The sequence below is a fragment of the Cavia porcellus genome, unplaced genomic scaffold (assembly GCF_034190915.1).
Source record: "Cavia porcellus strain 051 isolate PalLab524CR breed Dunkin Hartley unplaced genomic scaffold, mCavPor4.1 scaffold_32, whole genome shotgun sequence".
Taxonomy (NCBI): domain Eukaryota; kingdom Metazoa; phylum Chordata; class Mammalia; order Rodentia; family Caviidae; genus Cavia; species Cavia porcellus.
Genome location: NW_026947515.1, coordinates 28,668,961 through 28,693,655, shown reverse-complemented (window position 1 = coordinate 28,693,655; position 24,695 = coordinate 28,668,961). Strand labels below are relative to the sequence as shown.

At 49.4% G+C, this 24,695-nt stretch overlaps 1 protein-coding gene across 10 annotated transcripts in view; it reads right to left on the bottom strand.

Moving 5' to 3' along the window:
* Nucleotides 1-24,682, bottom strand: part of Card14 (caspase recruitment domain family member 14) — a 41,534-nt gene extending 16,852 nt beyond the window's left edge. For 2 of the 10 annotated variants that reach the window (XM_003464887.4, XM_063242149.1), the window contains exons 1-6: nt 23,657-24,657; nt 15,638-19,172; nt 7,667-7,691; nt 5,725-5,954; nt 3,870-4,007; nt 2,361-2,686 (exon numbers count right to left, since the gene is read on the bottom strand). In XM_003464887.4, the coding sequence (XP_003464935.3) occupies nt 2,361-2,686; nt 3,870-4,007; nt 5,725-5,935 (675 nt within the window). In that variant the 5' untranslated portion in view covers nt 5,936-5,954; nt 7,667-7,691; nt 15,638-19,172; nt 23,657-24,657. Of the gene's footprint in view, nt 1-2,360; nt 2,687-3,869; nt 4,008-5,724; nt 6,027-7,666; nt 7,692-15,637; nt 19,173-23,656 lie in introns of all 10 variants that reach the window. The other 8 variants (XM_063242144.1, XR_010045216.1, XM_063242150.1 and 5 more) reach the window with 8 other exon arrangements.
* Nucleotides 24,683-24,695: the final 13 nt, after the last annotated feature.

Genomic DNA, 24,695 nt, shown 5'->3' with positions numbered 1-24,695 from the left:
TCTAATCACACAAAGGGAATAGGGTTTATGAAAATCAGTAAGAAAAATGAGGGAGGGGTCAAGCCAGCCGGAAGGGGGACCTATTCAGACGTGGGTGGAGTGACTGTGGACCTGCTCTAGATGTGCCGCAGGACCGAGAGGGCGAGTGATGTGCAGAAGATGCTGGGACTGGTTCCCTGGGAAAGACAGAAGACCCGAGTGTGGGACAGGTGGGAAGTCACGTGTGGCCATCTGTGGGACATGTATTGTACATATGTATGACGGTAGTATGAACATGTGCTGCACAAGTGTATGCGTACATGTATGAGTGTCCACACAGTGCACATGGACACACATGCTTCTACATGTGTGCATGTGTGCACATGCACATTTCTATGTACAGATATGTGCAGGTGCACGTGGATGTGAATTTGTGTGCTTGAGTGTGCATGTTCATTTATACACAGATGTGCACATGTGTATGTGTGGCATGTCAGTGTCCGTGTGAGGTCACCTGCATGTGTGCATTTATCTGTGTGTGGACACAGATGTGTGCTTGCACATGTGTCTCCCACTGTTTACTGAACAGGCTGAGTACCTAGATCTTGTTTTCTAATGGACCCCAGAGCGGGCTCAGGGTGGGGACAAGATGACCTGGGAACTTCTTGGATGCTAGAAAAAAAGTCAGTGCTAGAAGACGAGGCAGGTGTGACACAGGACCTGGAGCAGCCGAGAGAGCTCCTACCGGCCAGGTCTGTGATCACTCAAGCACAGACTCATCATGGGCTGCTGGAAAATAGGGATCTCAGGTCTGTGCCGACAGTGGGTGGCACAGTGGGGAAAGGGAAGCACTGTCCCTGTCTGAAGCCGAAGCCAGCTACACGTGGGAGGGAGTGGGCTCCATAGACGGGCATTTGTGCCTGCCTAGGCAGGGTGTTCAGGCCAGGAGCAGCACAGTGAAGTGTGGGGGAAATGCCAGTGAACGGTAGATGCTCGGAGTCTCAAAGCACTTCCCTTACCAGCACTTCCACAGTGCAGAAATGGGTACCCTTTGAGCAGATTGCTATAGTGACAACCCCCCGGGGCAAAGGAGCCTCTAGCACCCCGAAGGCAGGGCCAGGCCAAAGGCACAAAGCCTCCACCCCAGGGGAGGCATGAGATGAACCCCAATGGGGTTTACAAAGAGGGACTGGTGCAATGGGCACACCTGTAATTCCAGGATTTAGGAGCCTAAGGCAGGAGTTGAAGGCCACGAGTTGAAGGCCAGCCTGACTTACAAAGCAAGGTGCTGTCTCAGACAAACTGACAAACAAGGGGAGAGGGCTGTGTCCTTCGAAAACATTCATCTTGTAACAGACAGAAAGAGTATGGGAATGTTTCAGATCGAAGGAGAGTAAAGAGGAAGCATGACAATAACATGGGACCCTGGACTGGAGAGGAAAAAGCTGGCCAGGGCGTGATTTAGGTCAGTGATAAAACAGAAATACAAACTGTAAATTAAGCCAAGCATGGTGGTGGACTCCTATAATCCCAGCACTCAAGAGGCTGAGGCAGGAGGATTGTTGCAAGTTTAAGACCAGCCTGGGCTAATGTGTGAAGAGACAGAGACAAGGTAAATGTGAAAGTAAGGGTATGTGGGTATTCTTTGTATTATTTTAATTTTTAAAAATAAATACATAATTATTCATAAATAATTAAAATTCAAAAGCAAACAACAGAGCCAGGTGTGGAGGTACATGCCTGCAGCCCTAGGCTGAGGAAGGCAGATCTCAAATTTGAGCCCAGCCTGGGCAACTTAATGACTCAACAAAACTGTCTCAAAATAAAAACAAAAAGAGCTGCAGATGCAGCTCAGTGCAAAAGCTCTGGCTTCAGAACCTAGCACAATGATAAATGACAAGTAAGTGCGAACAAATAGCATAATTAAAAGCAAAGAGCACATGGCAAAATGTGAATGGGTGTCTTCGAGTTTAGAGAACTCTTAGAAGTGGACACGAAGTTCATTACCCTGGCAGGAAACAAGTGGACACCTAAGCAGGGGAGCAGAGCCTGGTGCAATGATGTTCTTGTCCTCCTGGTCTGAGGAAGACAAAGGTGGGCCCTAAGAGGGACTGTCCCTGGGCCCTGAACTGCTGGGGCAGTGGCTCACAGGTGGGCCCAGTGATAAGGAGCTTAGAGGAGCCTGCCCTTGCCCAGACTCTGACTAGCCAGGCCACTGGCACTCATGGGCAATTACAGGGCAGTGCAGAGCAACCGAGGTGACCACCTGCGGAGAGGGGCCTCCGCAGGGCTGTAGCAGAGGGCTGCTGGCTGTGGGGGAGGCAGCCAGCTGTACCAGCACAAGTACAAGAGCAGGATCAGGCAGGGCCTGGCAGGGCTACCTCCTCCTGCAGGGTGCGGCAGCGAGTGGTGGCCAGCTCCTTCTCCTGCAGGGTGTTGCTATAGTGCAGGGACAGGCTCAGCATCTCGTCCTTTAGCTTCAGCACCTCGTGGAAGTGGGCGCTGGCCTCACACTTCATGCGGCTGTGGTCAGCTTCCAGCTGGCGCAGGCCCTCGATGTGCACCTCTGCCCGGGCCAGGCTCTCCTGCAGCCGCGCGCACTGCCGCAGCAGCATCTCCTTCTGGGCTTTCTCCTGGGCCAGCTCCTCCTGCAGGCTGCCAATGGCCCCAGCCAGGCATGCAGTCAGCTTGGACGTCTCCATGAGGCCTGCAGGGGAAACGGGGGCCGGGCTGTGGCACTGCTGCTTTGCACATTTCCAGCCTCTGGGCCTTTGACTCTTGCACCCAGACCCGAGCTGTTCGCCCCCAGCCTCAACTGGACCTTGTGTTCTGATTAATAGTATGGCATGGGGCTGGGGATTTAGCTCAGCAGCATAAGCGCCTGCCTTGCAAGTGTGCGGTCGTGAGTTCGATCCCTGGTACCGATAAAAATGAAAAAGACAAAAAAAAAAAAAAAAAAATAGTACGGCATGACTTCTGCACAGTGATTGCTCCTGTCCCCTGCCTATGAGAGCTGGCTTTCCAGACCCAGCTCCTTCCTCACATTTCACGTGCACTTGAAACTAAGTCATTCTTCTTGTTCTCTTTTTCCTTTCTTATTTAAATTTTTGCATGGTACTGGGGATTGAACCCTGGCCTCCCACATGATAGGCAAGTGCTCTATCACCAAGCTGCATCCTCAGCCATTTTTATTGAATTTTGAGAGGGTGTCTTGCTGAGTTGTGCAGGCTGGTTTTTAATTTTTGATCTTCCTGCCTCGGTTTCCCCATGGCTGGGATTACAGGTACGAACTGCCGTGGATAGTTAAAGCTGTTTTCACTGCCATCCCCGGATAACGCACAACAGATCTAAATGCGTGCAACGACACTCTCTCACAACATGTAGTGTAAGGCAAAGGAGGGAGAGAGGGTGTGTCACTCACTGCTCTGAGACTGTGAGCCCTGTTTTTTATTTACATCTGTCAACAGCGCCCCCCTCCCAGGTCTAAAATCACTCAACAAAAAACAGCCTCATCGTCTACCAGGAAGGCATAACCTTTACTTGCCTGAGGTGCCCAAGTGCAGAAGGCCCCACCCCCTTTCCTGTGGGAGGGGGCCTCGGTCTCCCAAAGCTGGGGTGCTGGGACTGCAGCCTTGAGCAAAGTAAAAACTTGGCCTGCATCTCTTGATCAGCCCCCGCGGGTCCTTGTGATGCTGGGTGAGTAAAGGTGGACTCTATAAAACCTAAGGGCAGGGCTCCCTCTCTGGCTTAGCCCATGAGGTGAATGGCGGAGTACCAGGCTCAGGCCAGCACCCCGCCTGGAGGAAGGCAGGAGAAGCTAGGGGCACCTGCAAGGAAGGCCCCGGACTCCAGGAGGATGCTGCCCAGTCCTTCGGAGGCCAAGCACTCACCACTGAAGTTGCTGAAGTCCACATCCGGCTGCAGGCCAGTGACCAGGGTATAGATATCAGGGTTGTGGAACTTCAGGCTCTCCAGGAAAGCAATGGCCCCGTTCTTCCCTCGGGCCTTCAGCAAGTCCAGCAGGTGCCCTTAGGAAAAAGGGAGAGGGCCTTCGTGAGCTGCCAGGGCCGGTGAGCACAGCAGGGTTGGGCTGGCTTCTCATGAGTGAGGTCGGGCTGGAGATGCATCTGGGGATGGGGACAGGAGCATTTCTCTGGGGTTCCGGGCCAGCCTGGGCCCTTCTTGTGCTTCTAATTCCATCACGTGACTCAGTCAGCTCTAGGAGACCAAGTTCGAATTTCCTGAGCAGCTACTCTGGGGCAACTCGGGCTGAAGACCATGCACAGACACAGGTCCTGACATGAGGAAATAGCACGTGGCAGCCCACATGGACCCAGCGGGTGGCCCCAGGGAGCCTGGGTAGATCTCCAGCACTGGGCCCAAATCCCACCTCCTCAGCTACAATCAAGCCTGGATGAGTCTGTCCCATATTGGAGGGCCGTGACCCAACATACCTGTGCATTATAAAGTTAAGAGCTGTTGCTTTCTGCCTGGGCTCCACAGTCCAGGCTTGTCATGAGCACCCCAGGTATGAATGCATAAACAGCCTGAAAGAGCCTGGAAAATGACTTCTGCAGTGGGCTGAACAGCACCCTTGCCCCACGCCCTACCAAAGATGTAAATTTCCTTGGAAAATAGATCATCATGGACGTAATTAAATTAAAGATCTCAAACAACCCATCTGGGGCCCCTCTTGTCTCTTGGGAGATATTCTTGTTCTTCCTTCCTTTTCCCCAATTCAATTTCCTTACTCTTGAAAAGGAAAGAAAGGAAGGAAGGGAGGAAGGAAGATTGATGTTCGGAGCAAGAGATGCCGTGGTGTCTTAGCTCAGTTTACCAGACAGCTCAAAGTGTGAGGACCATGCTTTTGGAGCTGAAACATTGTGAGTGGTGACCTGGGTAGCTTGATGACTGAAGAGTGGTACTCTTTGGTAAGAGGAGAGGGTGGGTAATGCAGGAGACCCCAGAGCAGGTGCCCAGGGACGAAGCTGGACGGGCTTCAGGTCTGCTGATTTTTGGTTTGACTCTTTCCTTGGCTCTGAAGGTGATGAGGTCGTGCAGCCCCCTTTGAAGCCCTTACCTGTTCTTTCCTCGCCTTATTCCCTCGCTGTGCTGAGAACTTCCCTCTAAGAACCTTCTCGATGCCGTTGTACCCTGAGTCCAACTCCAGGCCACCTGGGTCCTGGGTGTCTGACTAAAACCTCGTGTGTGTGTTGTGTGAATGCTGTTGTTAGTGAAATAAAATTGGAAATTAAAAAACCTTAAGAACTCAAGATAAGATCATCTTGGATATCCAGGTGGGCTCTAAATCCAGTGACAAGTATCTTTAAGTGACTGAAGAGAAAAAGACAGAGAAGAAACCCACATGGAAATGGAGGCAGAGGCTGGGGCATGGCCGCCAGCCAAGGAAGACCTCAAGTGCCCAGGGCTGGAAGAAGCAGGAAGGACTCTCCCTGGCCCTGGAGGGAGTGAAGGCGTGCCAGTGCCATGACGGGAGAATAAATTGCTATGTGGCATTTTCTCCCCACTGGATGATGTCAGTGGAACCTAGGACCTTGCACAAGAAGCATGCCCTGCCACTGGCAGACACTGCAGCGCCTGTGCTTTGGCTTTAAAGCATCTCGCTGCGATCATTCATTGGAGCTGCCCTGGAGGACTAACGCAATGTTCCTAAAGCCCAGACCTCTGTCCCCTTCGTAGGAAGTCCTGCCTAGCAGGAGCCGTGGGGACCTCCGCGGGACTCACCGACTCTCATGGCACTGTTGGTGAAGCGGGGGCTATGCAGGACCTCTTCCTCATCCAGCTGGCCCAGCACCTTGGCCTGGCGTAGGTAGGGGGTGAGGCGGCTGGGGTGGATGCTGCGCACGATCTTGTAGCGGTGGCTTTCCATCATCTCCCACAGTGCGTCCTCGTCCAGGGCTGTGAGCGTGGAATCCGTGCGGCACAGCTCTGCCATGGCTGGTGTAGGGCGGGCTCTGGAAGGGCACAGGGCACCGAGGGAATGACCGTGGGGGCTGGGTTTGCATTCAGATCCACTTCCCAGTTTGCTAGAAGAGAAGGGAACGGCCAACTCTGGGGAGGTGACGGATACACCCAGAATCACCACCCTGCCTCCACCCTGGTCCTGGTGTCACGACCAGGAAAGGGCAAATCCAGTCCTGGCTTAGGCATCAGGCCAAGTCCCCTCGCAAAGGCACTGTGGGAGGAAGTAGTTTTCACCCGGGGTCAGCATCCTGGACTGGCCTTTTGCTGGTAAGGGACTTCACTGATCACAATGTTTAGAATCAGATCAGGAGCACTTGCCTAGGATGTTTGCCGCCCTGGGTTTCATCCCAGCACCAAAAAAATCTCCTACCCCCCTAAATATATCACTTTTCTGAAGGGTCTAGAATATTCATATTCAAGGGTGTATTAAGGAAACTCCCAATGGGTGACAGTGGTCTGGGGACACAGGTTTGAGCTCTTCAAAGAACAGATTCACTTAAACAGAGGCACACATATTTACGATGTCCCTATGTCATGGGAGGCTGTTAGGGAGAGATGTCTGGAAGGGTTCCCTAGGGAGTGATAATGAAACAAAGTTAGGGGGCTTGCCATGGCTTGGCTCAGCAGTGTGATGGTTAAGCTTGATTGTCAATTTGATTGGCTTGAGAGATGCCCAGGAGATAAGCAGAGCATGCTTCAAGGTATGGAGAGTGGGTCATGGCACTGTAACTCTGGGGAATACATCTGGTCCCTGCCCTTTCCTCTCTGGCACTCTTCTTCTGTGCTCTGCTTCCTGGGTGCCATGAAATGAGCAGCTTCATTTCGTCAATTGCTTTTGCCATGACGTTTCTGCCTTGGCATAAATGACCTTGGACTGATCCCTCTGAAGCCAGGAGCCAAATCAATTTCTCCACTCTCCAGGTGTCAGGAATTTTGTACCAGTATTGGGACACTAACTAATACACCTAACTAGTGGGAGGCCCTGGGTTACATCCTCAGTATTGCAAAAAATGGGAAAGAAGAAGAAGGAGAAGAGGAGGAGGAGAAGGAGGAGAAGGGGGAGGAAAAGGAGGAGGAGAAGGAAGTCAAGACTAAACCTGAGCATTTGCATACTGAGTCCAGCGGTCAGAGGTGTTGCCTGTGTCTACTGGAAGTGGGTGCTGTCTGGCAGGGGTCAGTAGCAGTCAGGTGAGGAGCAGGGTCAAGAGACATGTTGTGAAATGTGTGTGTATGTAATACACACTGCTTTTAGCACTGTGGTGAGTTCTTGTCATTTTTTCAGCATGGATGGAACAGCACTTTGTGAGGGCCCTTCCTGGTCAGAAGCTATGACAGGAGATATTCCTGTCCTTTCTTGTGGTGGCTGTGACATCACTGAGCACCTGCTGGGGTGAGGGCACCTGCCCAGATCTGAGTCCAGCCATGAAGCAGGAGAGGTCCTCAGGGCAGTACCAAGGCAAGGTTTGCACCCACCACAGAGCTTTTGGATGGCTGGTTTAGAGAGGCCAGCTTTGTCTTGGTCTGCAGACTGTCCAGAGAGCTGGAAGGAACCCTTCTGCTTCTGCAGGTCCCTCTCTTCGGTCATTTTAGAACAGCCTCTACAGATTTTGTCATTTTTGGTTTCTATGTCTACATCACATTAGGTCCCAAAACACCGTCTATTTAATCTGACTCTAAGAAAAACAAAGTCACAAAGTCTTACCTTTCTGGGTCAGCTGGAGCTTTACCTAAAAAAAAAAAAACATAATTAGTAAATATTTTGGAAAAGTTAATCTAAAATAATGCAAGTGGCACCGAGTTCTGGAATTACTGCTTTCTACATTCATTCATGAATGCTGGAGGCCCTACTGTTGTCTTCTCATGCTTCTCTGGAGCATGAACCCCAGAAGCTATGGACAGAGGGGAGAGGAAAGGATGGCTAAGTGAAGGGCATGGAGGTCCCAAAGACACAGAGGAGAGAAGGGTGCAGGGGTGGGGAGCACAGGAAAGGCGTGGCTCAGGCTGTAGTTTTGAAACATTCATAGGTTTTCCTAAAATGAAATTCTCTGAATAAAAAAGGCGTGGTCTCTTATTTGTGGGTGGAAGGGAGGTGGTAGGGGTGTGGAGTGCCCCTTGAAGCTCTCAGAGGGAGGCCTCCTTTGAGGTAACCTTTCATTTTTTTTTTTTTTTTTGTCTTTTTCCTTTTTATCAGGATTGAACTCACAACCGCCTGCTTGCAAGGCAGGTACTTATGCCACTGAGCTAAACCCCCAGCCCCAAGTTAACCTTTCTTAACACAAGGGCGAGGGTGAGTCAGATCTGGGCCCCACAAATGCGTGGCCCTCCAGAACTTCGGAACGTGACCTGGTTTGTAAACAGACTCTGTGTAGATGGGAGTGGGTAAGGAGAGGTCACTCTGGATTACAGAGAGCGTCAACACCAGGAGCTGATGTCCTCCTAAGAAGAGAAGGGACAAAGAGATAGAGGAAAAGCCCAAGTGACAAGGGAGACAGAGATGGGAGAGTACTGCTGCAGCCAAGAAAGCGGACCCAGAAGCTGGGAGCGCCAGGACTCCTCCTCCTGGAGCCTGCAGACCTGTGAGCCTGGCCTTCACTGGACTTCGGCTCCCAGAACTGCACAACATGAGCGTCTGCTGCCCGAAGGCCCCCTAGGTGGGGGTAGGGGGTGTCGGGAAAGTGCTGGGGGAATGACATTTGTAAAAAGTATCTTTGGCTGGAGGTTTAGCTCAGCGGCATAAGCGCCTGCCTTGCAAGCAGGCAGTTGTGAGTTCCATCCCTGGTACCAATAAAAAAAGTTAAAAAAAGTATCTTAAGAATCCTGCCAAACTAAAAAGAGACAGCACTGCAGTAAAGGCGCTGGCAGCAGGTGGTGGGCACTGTGGGTTAAAAAGGCAGAGAAACAGCAGACAGTAGGATGGACAGGCCCCGGCGGACAGGGACACGGAGAGGCCCGGCTTTGTTGGGCCAAAGCACAGCAGCAAGCCTCAGAAAGTGGCCCTGCAGCTGACATGCAGACTGGCCTAAGACCTGAGACCCTGTGTCGGGGGTGGGCTCAGAGGCTCCCTGTCAGCCTCCCGCCCAGACTAGCTTTGTGGGTGAGCCATCTCCACACTTTCTGCCCTCCCTATGCTGCCCTAGATCAGGAGCCCATTAACCCATGTAAATATTGTAAGACCATCTCCGACTAGGTCTGTTGGGGTATATGGAATACCCTGCCAACCACGCAGTGAACAGCCAGGTATCCACCACTCAGAGTCCACCATCTGCGCTTTGCTCTTCAGACCTGCTTTGAAGGGAATGCACCAGAGACCGACAGCTGGTGCCTGATTGTCCTCCTCTGTCCTGTTCCCTCCCGCTCCACCCAGAGGTAACTGCTGTTCTAAAAATCATTTCCTACCTATGAATGTGCTAGCAACAGAATGTATCAGCAATGGTTTTGCATGATACTTTTCCTGCATGTTGTAGCCTGGCATAACTAACTCCATCTTGTGCCCTGTGTCTGACCCAGTGAAGTGAAAAATTACTCAGGGTACAAATCCCATGAGAAAATCAGAATGAGCTGCGCTCACAAGAGAAAAATTAACCTGCTCAACAAAGAAGCAGGATACAGGTGCCCACCAAAATTAATGTAGGATTTTAGCTTTCCAGCAGGGCGTCTTGCTTTGCGGGTTTTTGCTCTAAATGCCTTAGGACCCTTCAGTTCTCAAACACTAAGTGGGACTCTGAAACAGGGGTCTATGCTCGTGGTTGCTGAGCTCAGCTAACCAAATTCCATTATCAATTTGGAATTGATAGTGTGTCCCCCTAAAGAGAAGGGACAAAGAGATATTGTTTATGAACCCATATCACTGCATGGTAATTTTATATATAAACAGTATTTTTACTGTTAACTCTCACTTCACACAAATACAAGGTGATACATGCTTTGGCAGTTTTATCTTTTTTTTTTCTTCTTTTTTTTTCTGGGAAGAGTGGACCCAGGGCCCTGGCGTAATGCCAGGCAAGCGCTCCCCACTGAGCCGCATTCCAGCCCCAAGTTTTACTGCTCTGACGCCTGCAGTTCCATTCACTCATGTTCCCCTCTAAACCGAGAGAACCGCTACCAGTGTAGTGATCCTCCCGAGGAAGGACACGAGGCAGGTTCTAGTTGTCCTGTGCCACACACAGTGCTGTGTGGATACCCTCGGCATCTCTGGGCGCAAGTGGAGACATTTATTAGCCTGTGAGTTCCTGGGGTTTGGAATGACAGGCTGGCCTAGGCAGAGTTCAAGAAGTCTGTACATTAAAAATGTTTGGAAAACAGCGAATCAACCCTTGTAATCTGAAAAACAGAGAACGATAGCTGGAGAGTCCTGTCTCCACAAACAGCTTCACAGTCCATCCCAGGAGCCACTGGCCAGGAGAGGGTCACACTCACTTCTGCATAAGCACCTAGCAGTGGGCTGGCTTCACTGTGCCCAAGCTCCAGTACACCCAAGCCAGGGTGCTGCTAGCCCCGTTCCCTGCAGGCTGCTAGTGAGACAGGGCTGGATAGGAAGGGCTACAAGTCAGACTAGTTCTAAGAAGACCTGACAATTCTTCCAAGCCACAAGACCAGCTCTGCAAATCGAAGTTCAGGCACCAAAGGCTCAACAAGTGGCAAAGAAAAAAATATGGGGGGAAGGGTCAAAGTATGCTGTGCATATGTAAATAGGCCATTAAAAAGACAGATGAAGCTGAGGTGTGGCTCAGTGGTAGAGCACCTGCCTAGCATGTGTGAAGCCATGGGTTCAACCCCTAGCATTGCCACAAAGAAAGGAAGAAAGAAAGAAAGAAAGAAAGAAAGAAAGAGAGAAAGAAAGAAAGAGAGAGAGACTCCTATACCAGAAATCACTGGAAAGGAGACCTGAGCTACTGTGGGTGCTCCTTGTGCCTGAAGCAGATTTTCCAGACTGATTCTGAGCTTTGAACTCTGCACCCAACAAGAGCACAGTCATGACTCAAAGACACCAAGAGCCACCATTCCCGTTTCCTCATACAGAAGAAAGAACCACTGGAAAGGGGGTGGAGGTGCCAGGGAAGGGTCCAAGGCAGTTCCGACCTGCTGCTGCTCCCCACCAGCTCATTCCTGGTCTCCTCCAGGGGATGCTGAATTGATGCATCTGAGCTAGGGTGCTGGGGCCCATGCCCCCCAAAAGATGTATTGAACTCCCCACCTCCAGACTTTACTTGGGAACAGGTCTATGCAGACAGAATTGAGTTGAGGTCACTAGGGTAGGCCCTTCTCCAATGACCAGAGTCCTTCTGAAACACTGACCCGCTAGGGGAAGAGAACAGACCAGGCCTGTAAAACCTGTTACTCATTAAGAGCATCATCTGAGTTCTTCTGAGGTAATTAGGGACTTGAAAGCTGCTTTTGCTAAAGAACAATAACATGACACAAAACACAACCATCACCACCACCACAACGACAGTTTCTCTTTGCTCGGGCCTTTAGATGCTTTTACTAAAAGCAGAGTAAAGCTTGTCCTTCGTTTTGTCTCGCATCACACGGAAACTCTGGGTCAGATGCCTGCTACCTCCACACTTAGGCGTGTTTGTCATTTAGGGAACATGTGTCAAAAAGCTGGTGATACAAGATTGATTAGTCCTAAATTTACATAAGCCTGTCTCATCCCCCTTCAAGACTGAAGATACCAAGATAAAAGACTCATAGAGACAACATTCAACTACCAATGAGCCCCAGGAAGTCTCTAGTCATTCGCTGGCCTAAACCTGTGGTCACTGGGGTCCCAGTGGAGCCTCCCCAAGACTCAAACTAAGCTTGCAGAAAAGGCACTTAGTAGAGACTTTGGACTAAGCAATAAGGGCTTCCGCGAGCCGCCATGCAAAACCAGAACTGACATCATGGTTAACTAGAACCCGGTCTGTCCCCCTCCTTAGTAACAGAGCCATCGGATCCTCTCTGTCAGCACCATGTCTGCTCAGATCTTCAAGCTGATGCCTATTTTCTCTTATTTTCTAACCACCTAGCACATGGGTCTATGCCTCTCACTCATGCTCCTGAAATGCTTTTCTCTGATGAGAAGTTGAGAACCTGCCTGGGCCATGTTGAGACCCCTACCTCCTCTTGAATGGGACCTCCTTAGCCCCGACCAGTGACACCTACTGAGGAGGAGAGACACAGCCCCAAGAGAGGCACATGGCAGTGTGTGTGGTGGATGCTCACATACACCAAGGACTGCTGGACATGGTCAGCAACACAAGCTCTGAGAAAGGCATGAGAAAGCTCTCTCCTAGGACTTTTCCAGAAAGCATGGTGCTGCTGGCCCCCAGAACTCTCAACAAACCAGTCAGAAGCCACCCAGCTTGCAGTAACTTATTGTGGCAGGAAATGCATAACACACACAGGGGAACGGGGGTGGGAAATGGGCCACAGCCTGGAATGCTGCCTGTCCTCGAGGATGTGTGACCACGGGCACCTCAGTGGAGGGCCCTGTGTGTCTCCGTCGTCAGGTGTGACCCCCAAATCGAAGCAACATTCTACTCAGTTTGGCACTGATTATGTAATCTGCAGGGCCCAGAGAGAAATAAAAACACAGTACTCTTGTTTAAACAAAATATCCTGAGTCTCCAGGCAATGACCACAGGCCAGCCAACCAAGCTCAGGACCCTGGGTGTGCACTGGAAGCTGGCCTTGTTTAGATTTACTAGGGGTCTCTGGAACCCTACTATCCACCAGGCAGCAGCTGAAGGGCATGGGAAGGTCGCCGTTAGAGGTCTTGAAAATGTCCTGAAGTTGACTGTGTTGCCATTAGCATACGTCTGTGAATCCTAAACACATTGACCTGTACATCTGAATCAGGTGAATCATAAGGCAAGTGAACTGTAGTCAATAAAGTTATTTTTAAAAAAGGAACTCTTGGCGCCTGAGGCAGGAGGATAGCAAATTTGGGCCCAGCTTAGGCCATTTAGTAACTTAGTGAAACTATCTCAAAATTGAAAAACAAAAACAACAACTACAAATCAAGGGCCAGGGATGTAGCTCAGTGCAAAGGACCTGGCTGGTTGCCCAGGCCACCCTGAGGCCAGTGCTGGCTGCCTGCAGTGTACGGGATGCCAGCCATGTCTTCTTCCCTTCCTTGCCTGGGCCCAGCCTCTACCACAGCTGGGCATCCAGCTGTCCTGTGTCACAACTTGAGCTGGGTTTTTTCCTTGCCAGCTCCTATCTGCCACCTCAGAGGGCTGAGCAGGGCCACAGGTTGCCTGCCCACCTCCTCCTGCCCCTCCCTTTGCTTCCTCATTCTGGAATAATGTTCCTCCCGGTGACCTCCCAGGAATGTGCCTGGGTGCTGCAGAGGCAGCAGAGGTTCCCCTCGCACATTCTTGGAGAACAACAGCCCTATTGGCTGCTTTTGGCAAATTCAAAGCACAAAATCAATGTAAACGGATGGGTTTTGCTCCTGTGAGACTATGCCAGGCTCAGCACAGCGCCCACCCAACATGGCACCGACCCCTAAACCAACAGCGCATCTCTCCCACACTAACTCCCGAGTTCATCTCCTGGTCCCAAAATAATAAACATTCTGTCTTCCCATCACGAGCCACCAAAGGTCCTCCAGCTTCTCTCCCTACGCCATCTACTCAGGAAGTCTCCATCTGCTATGTCAAAAAGTCATCCTCTCCCAACATGATGACCTGTCCATTCACGTGGTCTTCGCCTCGACTCCAATCCCATAAAAGCGACTCCCCAGCTCTGTCTCCTTTGAGGGTCCTCACAATCTCCAGCAGTCCTCCAGCCTGGGAATAAAGGCTTTCTTCAATCTCTGTCTTTGCCTCTCAGCTGTGCCAAAAACCTAACATAAATTGAGGGTGTGTGTGTGTGTATGTGTGTGTGTGTGTGTGTGAGACAGAGGGAGAGAGGAGGTGGAGGGAGGCAAGGAGAGAGGGAGGGAAGGAGAGAGGGGGAGAGAGAGAGGCAGAAAAAAAGGGAAACAGAAACACAGAGACAGAGATAGAGACAGAGAGACAGAGACAGAGTTGGAATGCAGGGAGATTTCAGAATCCTGCTCCCCAGTACTGATGCTTGCTATTTATGATGGTGGAATTCTAGAAAAGCTATTCCTTTCTTCTTCTTTCTGCATTGCTAAATCTTTTTAGAATGAGCAGATACAGGTTCAATAAAAGTCATTAAGTCATTATCAAGGCAAACAGTAGAAGTAGCTCAGTGGTCAAAAAAGGAAATGGCCTTCAGCCTAGACACTGGGGGTGCAGCTGGGGGCAAAGAACCCAGCACCTGGAAGATGCCCAGGATCTCAGGGGTCTGGGGAGGCTCCTGTCTACGCTCTCATCCCAGTGTAATTATCACGGGTGCCCTTCTCTAAGGTGACTGGGTTTAGGTGACAGTCACCAAGGGGAAGGGACTGGCAGGTGACAGAGTAAACACGTTATTCCTTGCTTTTCCCTGCTCCTCAGGAGGAAGGTCACCCCTGGGTGTGCACGGGAAAGGGTGGGAGAGGGTAGGAGTGACAGCTGGCTGCATGAGGAGAGTGCTGGAAAAGCCCCAGGGAGAGAGAAAGGACCCGAGCTGCCTGGGACAGGAAGATGACCTGGACCTCCTTTTGTGGCAGAGTTCCTTGACTGTCTACTCATAAGAGGGTGAGCATCTTCATAAAATCTTTATATTGGTTTAGATTTGCTGCTGAATCTCTCATGAGGTTAAGAACAAGCCCACCCTTCCAGAAGCAGGTGGCAAATACATTGTGATCTTTGACTCGGGTCAATGGCTCTGTGATTAAATTGGTGCCAAAGAGCCACGGGCCCAGGGCTCACAGAACACGAATTTTTGTTCTCAGCAAATCATACACTAGCCAGATCGCCCTTGCTTCGTTGCATTGAGATGCCACAGGTAGCACCCCACGTTGTGGCTGAGTCGTGAGGAGCTGCAGACACCTGTTCTTCCACAAGTCCCTGAGCCCAGTGCTAGTGGCCATAGCCAGTGTATGCATGGCCTGATTAGCCTGCCTGCTGACCCCACCTGCCCAGAGGGCTACAGGACTCCCTGCAAGGCTTAACCCACTGCTCTTGTGCCAAACCCCAAAGTGGACTTGGAATATCAGAAGTTCGGTGTGCTCTCCAAACCCCCATCCCTGCTCCAAGCTTCTGCAACCCCCAAGCTGTGCTGGGGCCAGGGCATAGGTCAGTGCAGCTTGAACAATAACCATGTAGTCCACTCTCACTAGGAAGCAGAGGAGGAAGAAGCAGGGGTACACACACATGCACACACACACACAAATACACACACACTGGCTCCATGATGAACTCCAGAGGGAGGAGTGAGTCAGGAAAAGGTCAGGGAATGCATGAACCCTGAAAGTGCGGCACAGAAGGGAGGGGTGCCAGCTGTCACCACCATGCCAGGACAGCCTGGCTGCACCCTCCCGTAACCCACAGGTGACACAGTCTGCCTCGCTAGCTGCCGTATACCTGAGCTGGGGATCTTGCCTCCTCTCTTACCCTGGGGGGCAAAACATAGCCCATCACCGTGAAGCAGCACTAAGCAGCCCGAGGGTGGCCCAGACCACAGGCAGGCACGAGGGGCAGCTGTTCCCTCCTCTTTCCCACAAGCTGCCCCTGGTCCCAAAGGGAAGCAGCCAGCCTCTCTTGCCCCCAGGACTTCTGGCACCCATGCTGACCTGTCCATTGCTTCTCTGCTGTCCACTCACAGAACGCGCTTCCCACTGGCCTTCCTCTCCCTGGCAGTGGCAGGGACTGTGGCGCAGTCCTGCTGGGCTGGGCTGGCCTGGACTGGGCTGGACTGGGCTGGGCTGGAGCAGCTGCCGAGCAGGTTCCACACGTCTGTCTAGGCCCTGCCCATAGAAGCAGGGCCAGGGCCAGGGCTGTGCGTCCCACTACACGCTTAGGTTTGGCCTTCTGGAGACCAGAGCCTGGGGGAGAACTCCAAGAGGGGTGGGGATTCCCTCTCCTTTGTGAGTGATAACGCAGTTCACCCCAATTCTACCCTGAGGACAATGCTGAAGGAGAGGGTAACTCCTGGGGCCCTTCTTGGCCCATGATCCATTATGGAAAGTATCTAGGTAATCCCAGCAGCTTCACTGAAAATCTGCATCTCACCACTATGATTTTGGCTTATATAAATTTGTGGTTCTTCAATGTTGAGCCATTTAGGGTCCAATTCAACGGCTTCCTCCAACCTGCATGGCGGTGCCCTGATCGCTGCCACCAGTCCTCTGCAATGGCGCCTAAATTCTTCCTCCAGTGCCCACTGCCTGTTTTGCACACAGCAGGCAGGCCGGGCCTGTTGAGGTCTGAGTCTACTTAGGTCACTCCTTTTGATGTGTAGGCCAGTCTTCTGCATGGCCCAGGAGCCCTGCTCATCTATACTTGCTGACTTACAGCCATTCCCCTGCTCCTTGCTGTCTAGATGTTTCAATCATGCTCAGCCTCAGGGCCTTTGCACTTGTTGTTCCCTCTACCCAAAACACTCTTTACTCCCTTTTAGACAGTACTCAGGGGCCACTTTCCCAGAGAGACCATCCCAGATTATTCTACTTAAAGTCGCAGGCTTGTCACCTGGCCTTCCTTCCATCTTGTCCTATTTGGTTTTCCTCTGTGGGAATTAAGTGAGTGGAGGAACTTAAGGATTTTCCTCTGGACAGATGGAGGCAGGTGTCCAAGGTCACACAGCTGTTTCATCCTCAAATCCCTCTTCCTGCTGAATGAGGCAGTGAGGCTAACACCACTGTGGCAGAGGGACTCAAGTTCTGTGTTCAAGCCAGAGGTCACAGGTTGGAGGTAGCTGTCCAATCAAATCAGAGCCATACTGTGCATCAGCTGTAGTACTCGCCTGGGCAGGCTGCTTTTTTTTTTTTTTTTTCTTCAGGGTGCCTTTTTGCATCCCCAGAGGGGTAGTTAACAGTTTCTGCCTCGTGCTGAGAAAGCACATCTCACTGTGCCTCGTGCACAGAAAGTTCTGTATGGTTCTGGAAAATGCAAAGAAACACCATAGCTCCAAGTCAAGGAGGGAGCCAGCAGAGTATACTAAAGGTTGAGTTCTCAGCCCTTGAGAAAACAGTTTCTCCAGAAATACCGAGCTGCAGAAACAGAAGTAAGGAAGCTCCTAATGCCAGAAGGAACTTGAGCATTTGGAGGGCAAAAATAGAACCTTGATTCCCATTGAGTTCTCAGAAGGACCAAGGGAGAGTTCATACTACATAGTATGCAACTGTGTGCACACTGCCAGGGGCAATTAAAATGGTTTGTGATCTCTTGGACAGGCTGGTGTGTCGCCTGGAGAAACATCCAAGGGTAAGGGATGGGCTGCGGGCAGCTGGTGACACCCTGGTAACCTGGTAGCTTTTGCTAACAGGAGGGTACTGAGGCGAGCTGGACCCGTTCAGCAGAGCTCTTCTGGGCAGCGTTTCACCTGGGGCTGATGGTAAAGATGATACAGTCAATGGCAAACTATTGTTAGACAAGAGGAAGGGAGGAGGAGGGAGGAGAGGGAGCACAGGGTGGGTGGTGGGCGTGCGCATGATCAAAATTTATCATTGACATTGTGCCACTGCTAAATGTGAAGCCACGCAGAAGGGGGCAAAGAGGGGTGAGGAAGGTAGGGGAACTGAGTAAAGTATGTGGCATACGGGTACTAATCTGCCAGGATGAAGCTCAGGAATTTCTACAACTAATATGCACTACTAACAAATGTGGGGGAAACAGGGGCAGGGAAGCTTCTGGCTTTGCCTTGAAATCACGAGGTAGGCACTAGTGGGGAGGTAGAGAGCCCCTGTAAGAGCAAAATCAGGGCAAGAAAGGACCTCAAAGCCAGAGTTGAGGGGAGGCACCTTGGGGAAGGAAGAAGTGGCCAAGGAAGGAGTGGGGTGTCACAAGCAGACTACAGCCGCCCATAGTCATCACTGGTGATGGGCGCCCCGAAGGCCTCCTCCAGGCACGGCTGGGGGAGAGGCTGTGGTGGCTGTTGTGGACACCGTCCCCCGTCCACCTCCAGCAGCACCAGCACAGGAGTGGGCCAGGGAAGGAGGGCAGCGGCTCTTTCCACAGGAGCAGGTAGAACAGGTCCGTTCCCTGATGCTGCCTCCCACACCACTGAGGGCCACCAAGTAGCCAGCCATGCCACACCTGCTGATGTGTCTTTTCCTAAACTGCGGAGCAATCTGCACGACAGAAACTATGTTAAAGCACGTCATTCAGAGGCATTCAGTATGTTCATAGTGTTGTACGATCACCACCTCGATCTCACTCCAAAAGGGGACACCCTATACCCAGGAGTGGCCCCGGGTCTGTTCCCGGAAGCCTGTCTGCTCCATGTCTCAGGAGTCTCCCTGGCACACACAGCACATCTGAGTGGAATCATCTCATTAGCAGCCTTCTGGGTCTGCGTCTTCTCACCAAGCATCTTGTCGTCCAGGTTCCTCCACCTCCCAGTGGTCTCCATGCAGCACCCCCACTCATAGCCCTGTGCTGTTCCACTGGATGATCGGTGGCTACTGGGTTTGTGTGGCTAATGCTTGCACACTGCTTGGCTTTGCTGACCTGTTGCCATGTGACTTTCCCATCGCTCAAGTGTGCTGCCCAGCTGCCTTGTCCCTCATGTCAGAACTTTGTGTGCACTGTCCCTTCTTGGACACCCCGCTGCTGGGCGTTACAGCAGCTGCTTCCTCTTAACTCCGCTGACACCTTCCTCTTGCCACAGGGTAAATCAGAACCCAGGAACTCTTGTTTCCCCCAGCCTATTTGCATCATGGTGATGATCTTGTTTACAGGTGTTGAGGGGCTGGCCCTCTTCTGCAACATGAACTCTGTGAGGGCGATGTCACCTCCATGCTTCCTGACTCCATCACTCAGACAGCTCATGCACCTGCCACCTGGGTGCTGGACTCTGGCCAGTGTGAGTGTCCCGGAATCAAATGGCACTGAGGTGGTGTCAGTGGCACTTAGTAAGGTGACCTGGCCCGTACTTGGGCCTGGAGAGACCTAGAAAGGAACAGAGTTCACTCTGATGCTTGATGGTGGGTGGAGATTTCAGGCAGGAAGTGTTCTGTAGGGACAGCCCTTTCCATGGACTTTAGGACACTGACTCCTATGGCGATGACTCCCGTAGGTACAGCCCAGCCAAGTAGTACCCCCTCACCTCCTTCACTCCTCAGTGAGATTAGTCATCGTGACCTTCTCACCCTGATTCCAGTATCCCTGTGGGTGTAGAGAAAGACAGGTGAGAGGTGTGGACCGCAGAGCAGTTCCATATCCCTGACGGTAGTCATGTCAGGTCACAACTGCTCCTGCCCAGGGGGGACCGTGTCTTGAATCTCCTCCTCTTGTCCTTACTATGCCCATGCAAATAAGGCTGATGACAACTCTCTTGTTGGGCACCTACTATGCTAGAGAAAACCTGCAGAAGGAAATAGATGTGGCCCCTCCCCAAAATGTAAACTGCGGAAAGTGGGGTGCTAGCAAGTGTGCTAAGGAAGGTGATAGCCCTGCCCACCTTGGTGTCAGGCTTCTGAGATGGCGAGGGACCCAGGAATGCAGAGCCTAGCAGTGATAAGCAGCAGGAATCCAGGGGGTCCATTCCAGCCCCTCGCTATGGGGCACTTGAACAGAATGACTTTAATTTTTTGCATCAGTTACACAGATAATGCATGCCTGCACCTTTGCAAGGTTACGATGATACCTGATGAAAACTGGAACTGACGTGGCAGTGTAAACAGTGGATCCTGGAGCTGGGCAGTCAATTATTGCACTAGGCAGCATAGCTACACAAAATAAATATGTCAACCAACAGGGCAAGTAGCTAACATGTGTCCTCAGCAGCCCCCTGACTGCAGTACAACTGCAGTACTACTAGCAACAAAACCAGGGTCTGCTAATCATACTGACAGTCTACGAAACTTCGTAACCAGCATGCTCTAATGAGAATATAATTAACATTTTTCTCTAATAGCTACAGTTCAAAAAAAGAAACAGATGAAATTTAAATTTTTAACCTGTTACTTCTAAAACATTATCATTTCAATATAACCAATACATCATAATTATTTGACCCCAGGGATTGAATCAAAGGTCTTGCACATGCTAAGAAGGTGCTCTGTTACTCAGCTACATGCCCAGTCCTTTTCTGACAGGGTCTAAGTTTCTCAGGCTAGATTCACCCTTGGAATCCTTCTGCCTTAGCCTGCTAGGAATTAATATAAAATCATGATTATGATCATCATCATTTGCAGTGCTGGGGATGAAACCCAGGACCTCAAGCATACAAGGCAGGCACTCATCACTGGACTACATCCTCAGGCCCACGTCCTCGTATTAAATCACTGAAATCCAGGTTTTATAGGAAAGACTCAAATCCACACAGTTAGGAATGAAAAGGGCAGAATCACAACAGGCCCTACAGAAATCCAAAAAATCATCTATACCTAACTTGAAAACTTGTATTCTAATAAGATGGAAAATACAGAAGAAATGGACAGATTCCTAGATACACATGAATTACCAGAGCTGAATCAAGAGGATATAAAAATCCTAAATGACTCAGTATCAATAAATGAAACCAAAGATGTAATAAAAAACCTATCAACAAAGAAAGGCCCAGACCCTGATGGCTTCACTGCTGAATTCTACAAAAAGTTAGAGAAGAACTAACACCACTACTTCTCAAATTCTTCAGTGAAATTGGATGGGAAGCAATACTCCCAAATTCATTCCTAGAAACAAGTATTATCCTGATACCAAAACCAGAGAACTCCTCAACTAAGAAAGAGAATTATAGACCAGTTGCCCTAATGAACACTGATGCAAAAATCCTCAATAAGATACTGGCACTCAGACTGCAGCAAATTGCCAGGAAGACTGCACACCATGATCAAGTGGGATTCATCCCAGGGATGCAGGGATGGTTCAACGTTAAGTAAAATAAATACAATGCATCATACTAACAGAGTCAAGGACAAATATTATGATTATCTCAATAGAAGCAGAAAAAGCGTTTGACAAAGTCCAGCACTCATTCATGATAAAAATCCTAAGAAAAATTGGGATAGTCTTTGTCTCAATCTGATAAAAACCATCTATGACAAACCAACAGCCAACATCATACTAAATGGACACAAACTGAAAGCTTTCACCCTAAAATCAGGAATGAGACAAGGATATCCACTGTCTCCACTCTTATTTAACATAGTTCTCAAAACTTTAGCTGAAGCAATTAGACAAGAGAAAGAAAGAGGGCTGGGGGTTTAGCTCAGTGGCATAAGCGCCTGTCTGGCAAGGGCAAGGTTGTGAGTTCAAGCCCTGGCACCAAAAATTTAAAAAAAGTAAAAAAGAGAAAGAAAGAAAAGGAATTAACACAGCAAGGAAGAAATTAAAGTATCTGTAATTGCAGATGACATGATACTCTACTTAGAAGACTTGAAAAACTCTACCAAAAGACTTCTAGATTTAATCATCAAATTCAGTAATGTTGCTAGATACAAAATCAACACTCAAAAATCAACAGCCTTCCTGTACATAAATAACAAATTCACTGAAAGAAAAATCAGGGAAACGATACCTTTTATGATAGCATCCAAAAAAATGAAATATGTAGGAACCAATCTAATGAAGGATGTAAAAGACCTCTACGTTGAAAACTATAGTACTCCGAAAAAGGAGATTGAAGAGGATATTAGAAAATGGAGAGATATCCTGTGTTCTTGGATAGGAAGAACCAATATAGTGACAATGGCCATACTGCCAACACTGTTATACAGACTCAGTGCAATCCCAATCAAAGTTCGAATAGCGTGTCTCAGAGAATTACAGAAATCAATCCTAAAATTCATTTGGAACCAGATGAGACCTAGAATAGCAAAGGTAGTTCTGGGCAACAAAGACATGACAAAGGGGGTCACAATCCCTGACTTGAAATTAAACTGTAAAGCTACTGTGATAAAAACTGTGGTACTGGCAAAAAAAAAAAAAAAAAAAAAAAAAAAAAACAAAAACCAGACCCTGAAGATCAATAGAATAGAAGCTACAGAAGCAATTCCAGACACTAAGCTAGCTTATCTTTGACCAAAATGCCAAACACTGAAAGACAGCCTCTATAGTAAATCGTGTTGGAAAAACTGGCTCCATACATGCCAAAGATTAAAACTGGAGCCATATCTTTCACCATGTACTAAGCCAAAATCAGAATGAGTCAAAGATCTTAATATTAAAACAGAAACATTAAATCTACTGGAAAAGAGAGTAAGTAAAACTCTTGACGACATTGGTGTAGGCAAAGACTTTATGAACGAAATTCCAATTGCACAAAGAATCAACAACTGGGATCTTACCTACTGAAAGCTTTTGCACAGTAAGAGAAACCAAGTCAAGAGACAGCCCACAACGTGGGAGAAAATGTTTTCCAGCTGTTCCTCAAAGGATTACTATTGAGAACATATAGAGAACTCAAAAAATATCAGTCTTACCAGATTTAAAGACCCAATCCAAAACTGGGCATCTGAGATGAGTACACACTTCTCAGATGAAGAAATACAGACAGAAAATTAATGTTAAAAAATGTTCAACATCACTAGTCATTTTAGAGATGCAAATTAAAACAACACTGAGATTCCACCTCACCCCAGAAAGAATGATGACTATCAAATCAGGCAGTAACAAATGCTGGAGGGGCAGTGAGGAAAAAGGAAGCCTTGTCCACTCTTGGTGGGAATGCAGACTGGGGTGGCCACTGTGGAAATCAATGTGGAGTCCTCAAAAAACTAAGACTAGAGGTTCCATTCAACCCAGCCATTTCTCTTCTGGGTATCTCACAAGAATTAAAAATGTATTATCACAGTGATGTATATGTAACCAAGTTTACAGCAGCAGTTTGTAACAGCCAGATCTTGGAAACACCTAAAGGCCCAATGACTGAAGAATGGATAAAAAAGATGTGGTACTTTTTATACGGTGAAGTACTACTCAGTCATAAAGGACAAACTGGAGACTTTTATAGGTAAATGGATGCATCTTGAGAACATACTCATTAGTGAGATAAGACACATATAAACATCATATTGTTCCATTAGTGTGAGAAGCTCAAAGAAAAACATGTGTATGTATATTAAAATAATAGTTAACAGTTATTCTACTGATTTCTCTGAGTTCACTGAACAGAAAGATTTGTGCTAGTATTGTTCAGACAACTGAAGGCCAATGTCTTGTGCCCTGGGAGAAAGAGCTGAGGATGACCATGTGGAGTGTATGTACCATTATTGCCCAGATTGATGTGTTTTGAAATTGTTTCTTTTTTTAATCCTTGAAATAAAATGGATTTGGAGGGAAAAAAAAAAAAAAAAAAAGAAATCCAGGTACACTGCAAAACACTGTGAATGCCCTCAATCCTTTGCACAGTAACAACACAAGAACCTGCATTTACATTGCATTTAACCTAGTCTAAGGAAGTGAGCATCATATAGATCTTTTTTCTTTTTTGAGTGGCGGTGGTAATGGAGATTTACCCCAGTGGTTTCATACTGAGCTACACCCACAGCCCTATTATCGACTTACAATTTAACTTGGAACTTTTGATTCTCCTGCTTCACCCTCAAGAGCTGGGATTACAGGCGCATCACATCACACTTGGCTAACTACGTGGTATTTTGACTAACAGTGGCCTCCTCTTCCGGCAAGTTAACCACAACAGTTACCTGGTATGGACAGATCCTGCAGTCAGAATGGGAACTCTGCTCTCTGAAGACATTCGGTTGTTCACCCAGGCATACCGCAACCCAAGATTTCTCTGTAAAATGTGGATCACATTTTAACTACAACCTTTCCAAAACGAGTACTCTCAAAAACTACTGGACAGAGGTCAGCGATCAAAGATCTGTAGGTGTGGCTCTGGGGTAAACAGTTGCACAGCAAGAGAAAGCGCCACTATATTTAAAGAGAGACAGCTGGGTATGGTGGAGCACAACTGTAATCCCAGCACTCTGGAAGTTGAGGAAGGAGGACTGCTATGACTTGGAGGACTGCTATGACTTCGAGGCCAGCCTGGGCTACATAGTGAGTTCAAGGTCAGTCTGAACTGTATAGGGAGACCCTGTGTCGAAAAGACAAAAAACAAACAAAATACACACAGGAAGAGAGAAGGGAAGGAGGGAGGAAAGGAAAACGATGCATCGAGCCGGCTTTTGTCCACCGTAACTTTCGCAAAGGTTAAAAACATGAGTCTCCAATGTGAACTGCGTTTCAAAGATGTCGAAAATGAGTCAAAGGCATGCCGACCCAGTCCAAGTTCACGCGCAGCTTCGCAGCATTCAAGGCCTTAGGGGTCAGCACACTCCAAAGGTCAGCCGAGGCTACCAGGGCCGCGAGGGGCCACTCCGCCTTCTCCGGGTGGCCGTCGGAAAGTCGATTCCGCGAGTTCGCCGGCCTGCAGGGCGAGTTAACACCCGAACACATAGCCGGGGGCGTTCGCGCGCTTCGGACCCCACGTGTGGCAGAGGCACCGTCACTAGCCCTCCGCCGGTTTCCGGGGACCCCAGTGCACCAACGGCGACCGGTCAAATCCAGCTAGAAGAATCAACAAGAAACAACACACTACACTACTCCTCACCATTTTCACCCGCGCCTCACTTCCGCCACAACAATATAAGGGTATGAGAGGGCCCGCCCCTTATGAAATCCCGCGACAGCTCCACCGGCTGCGAGAACATCCACCCTGCTCTGTCGCACAGGATTGGG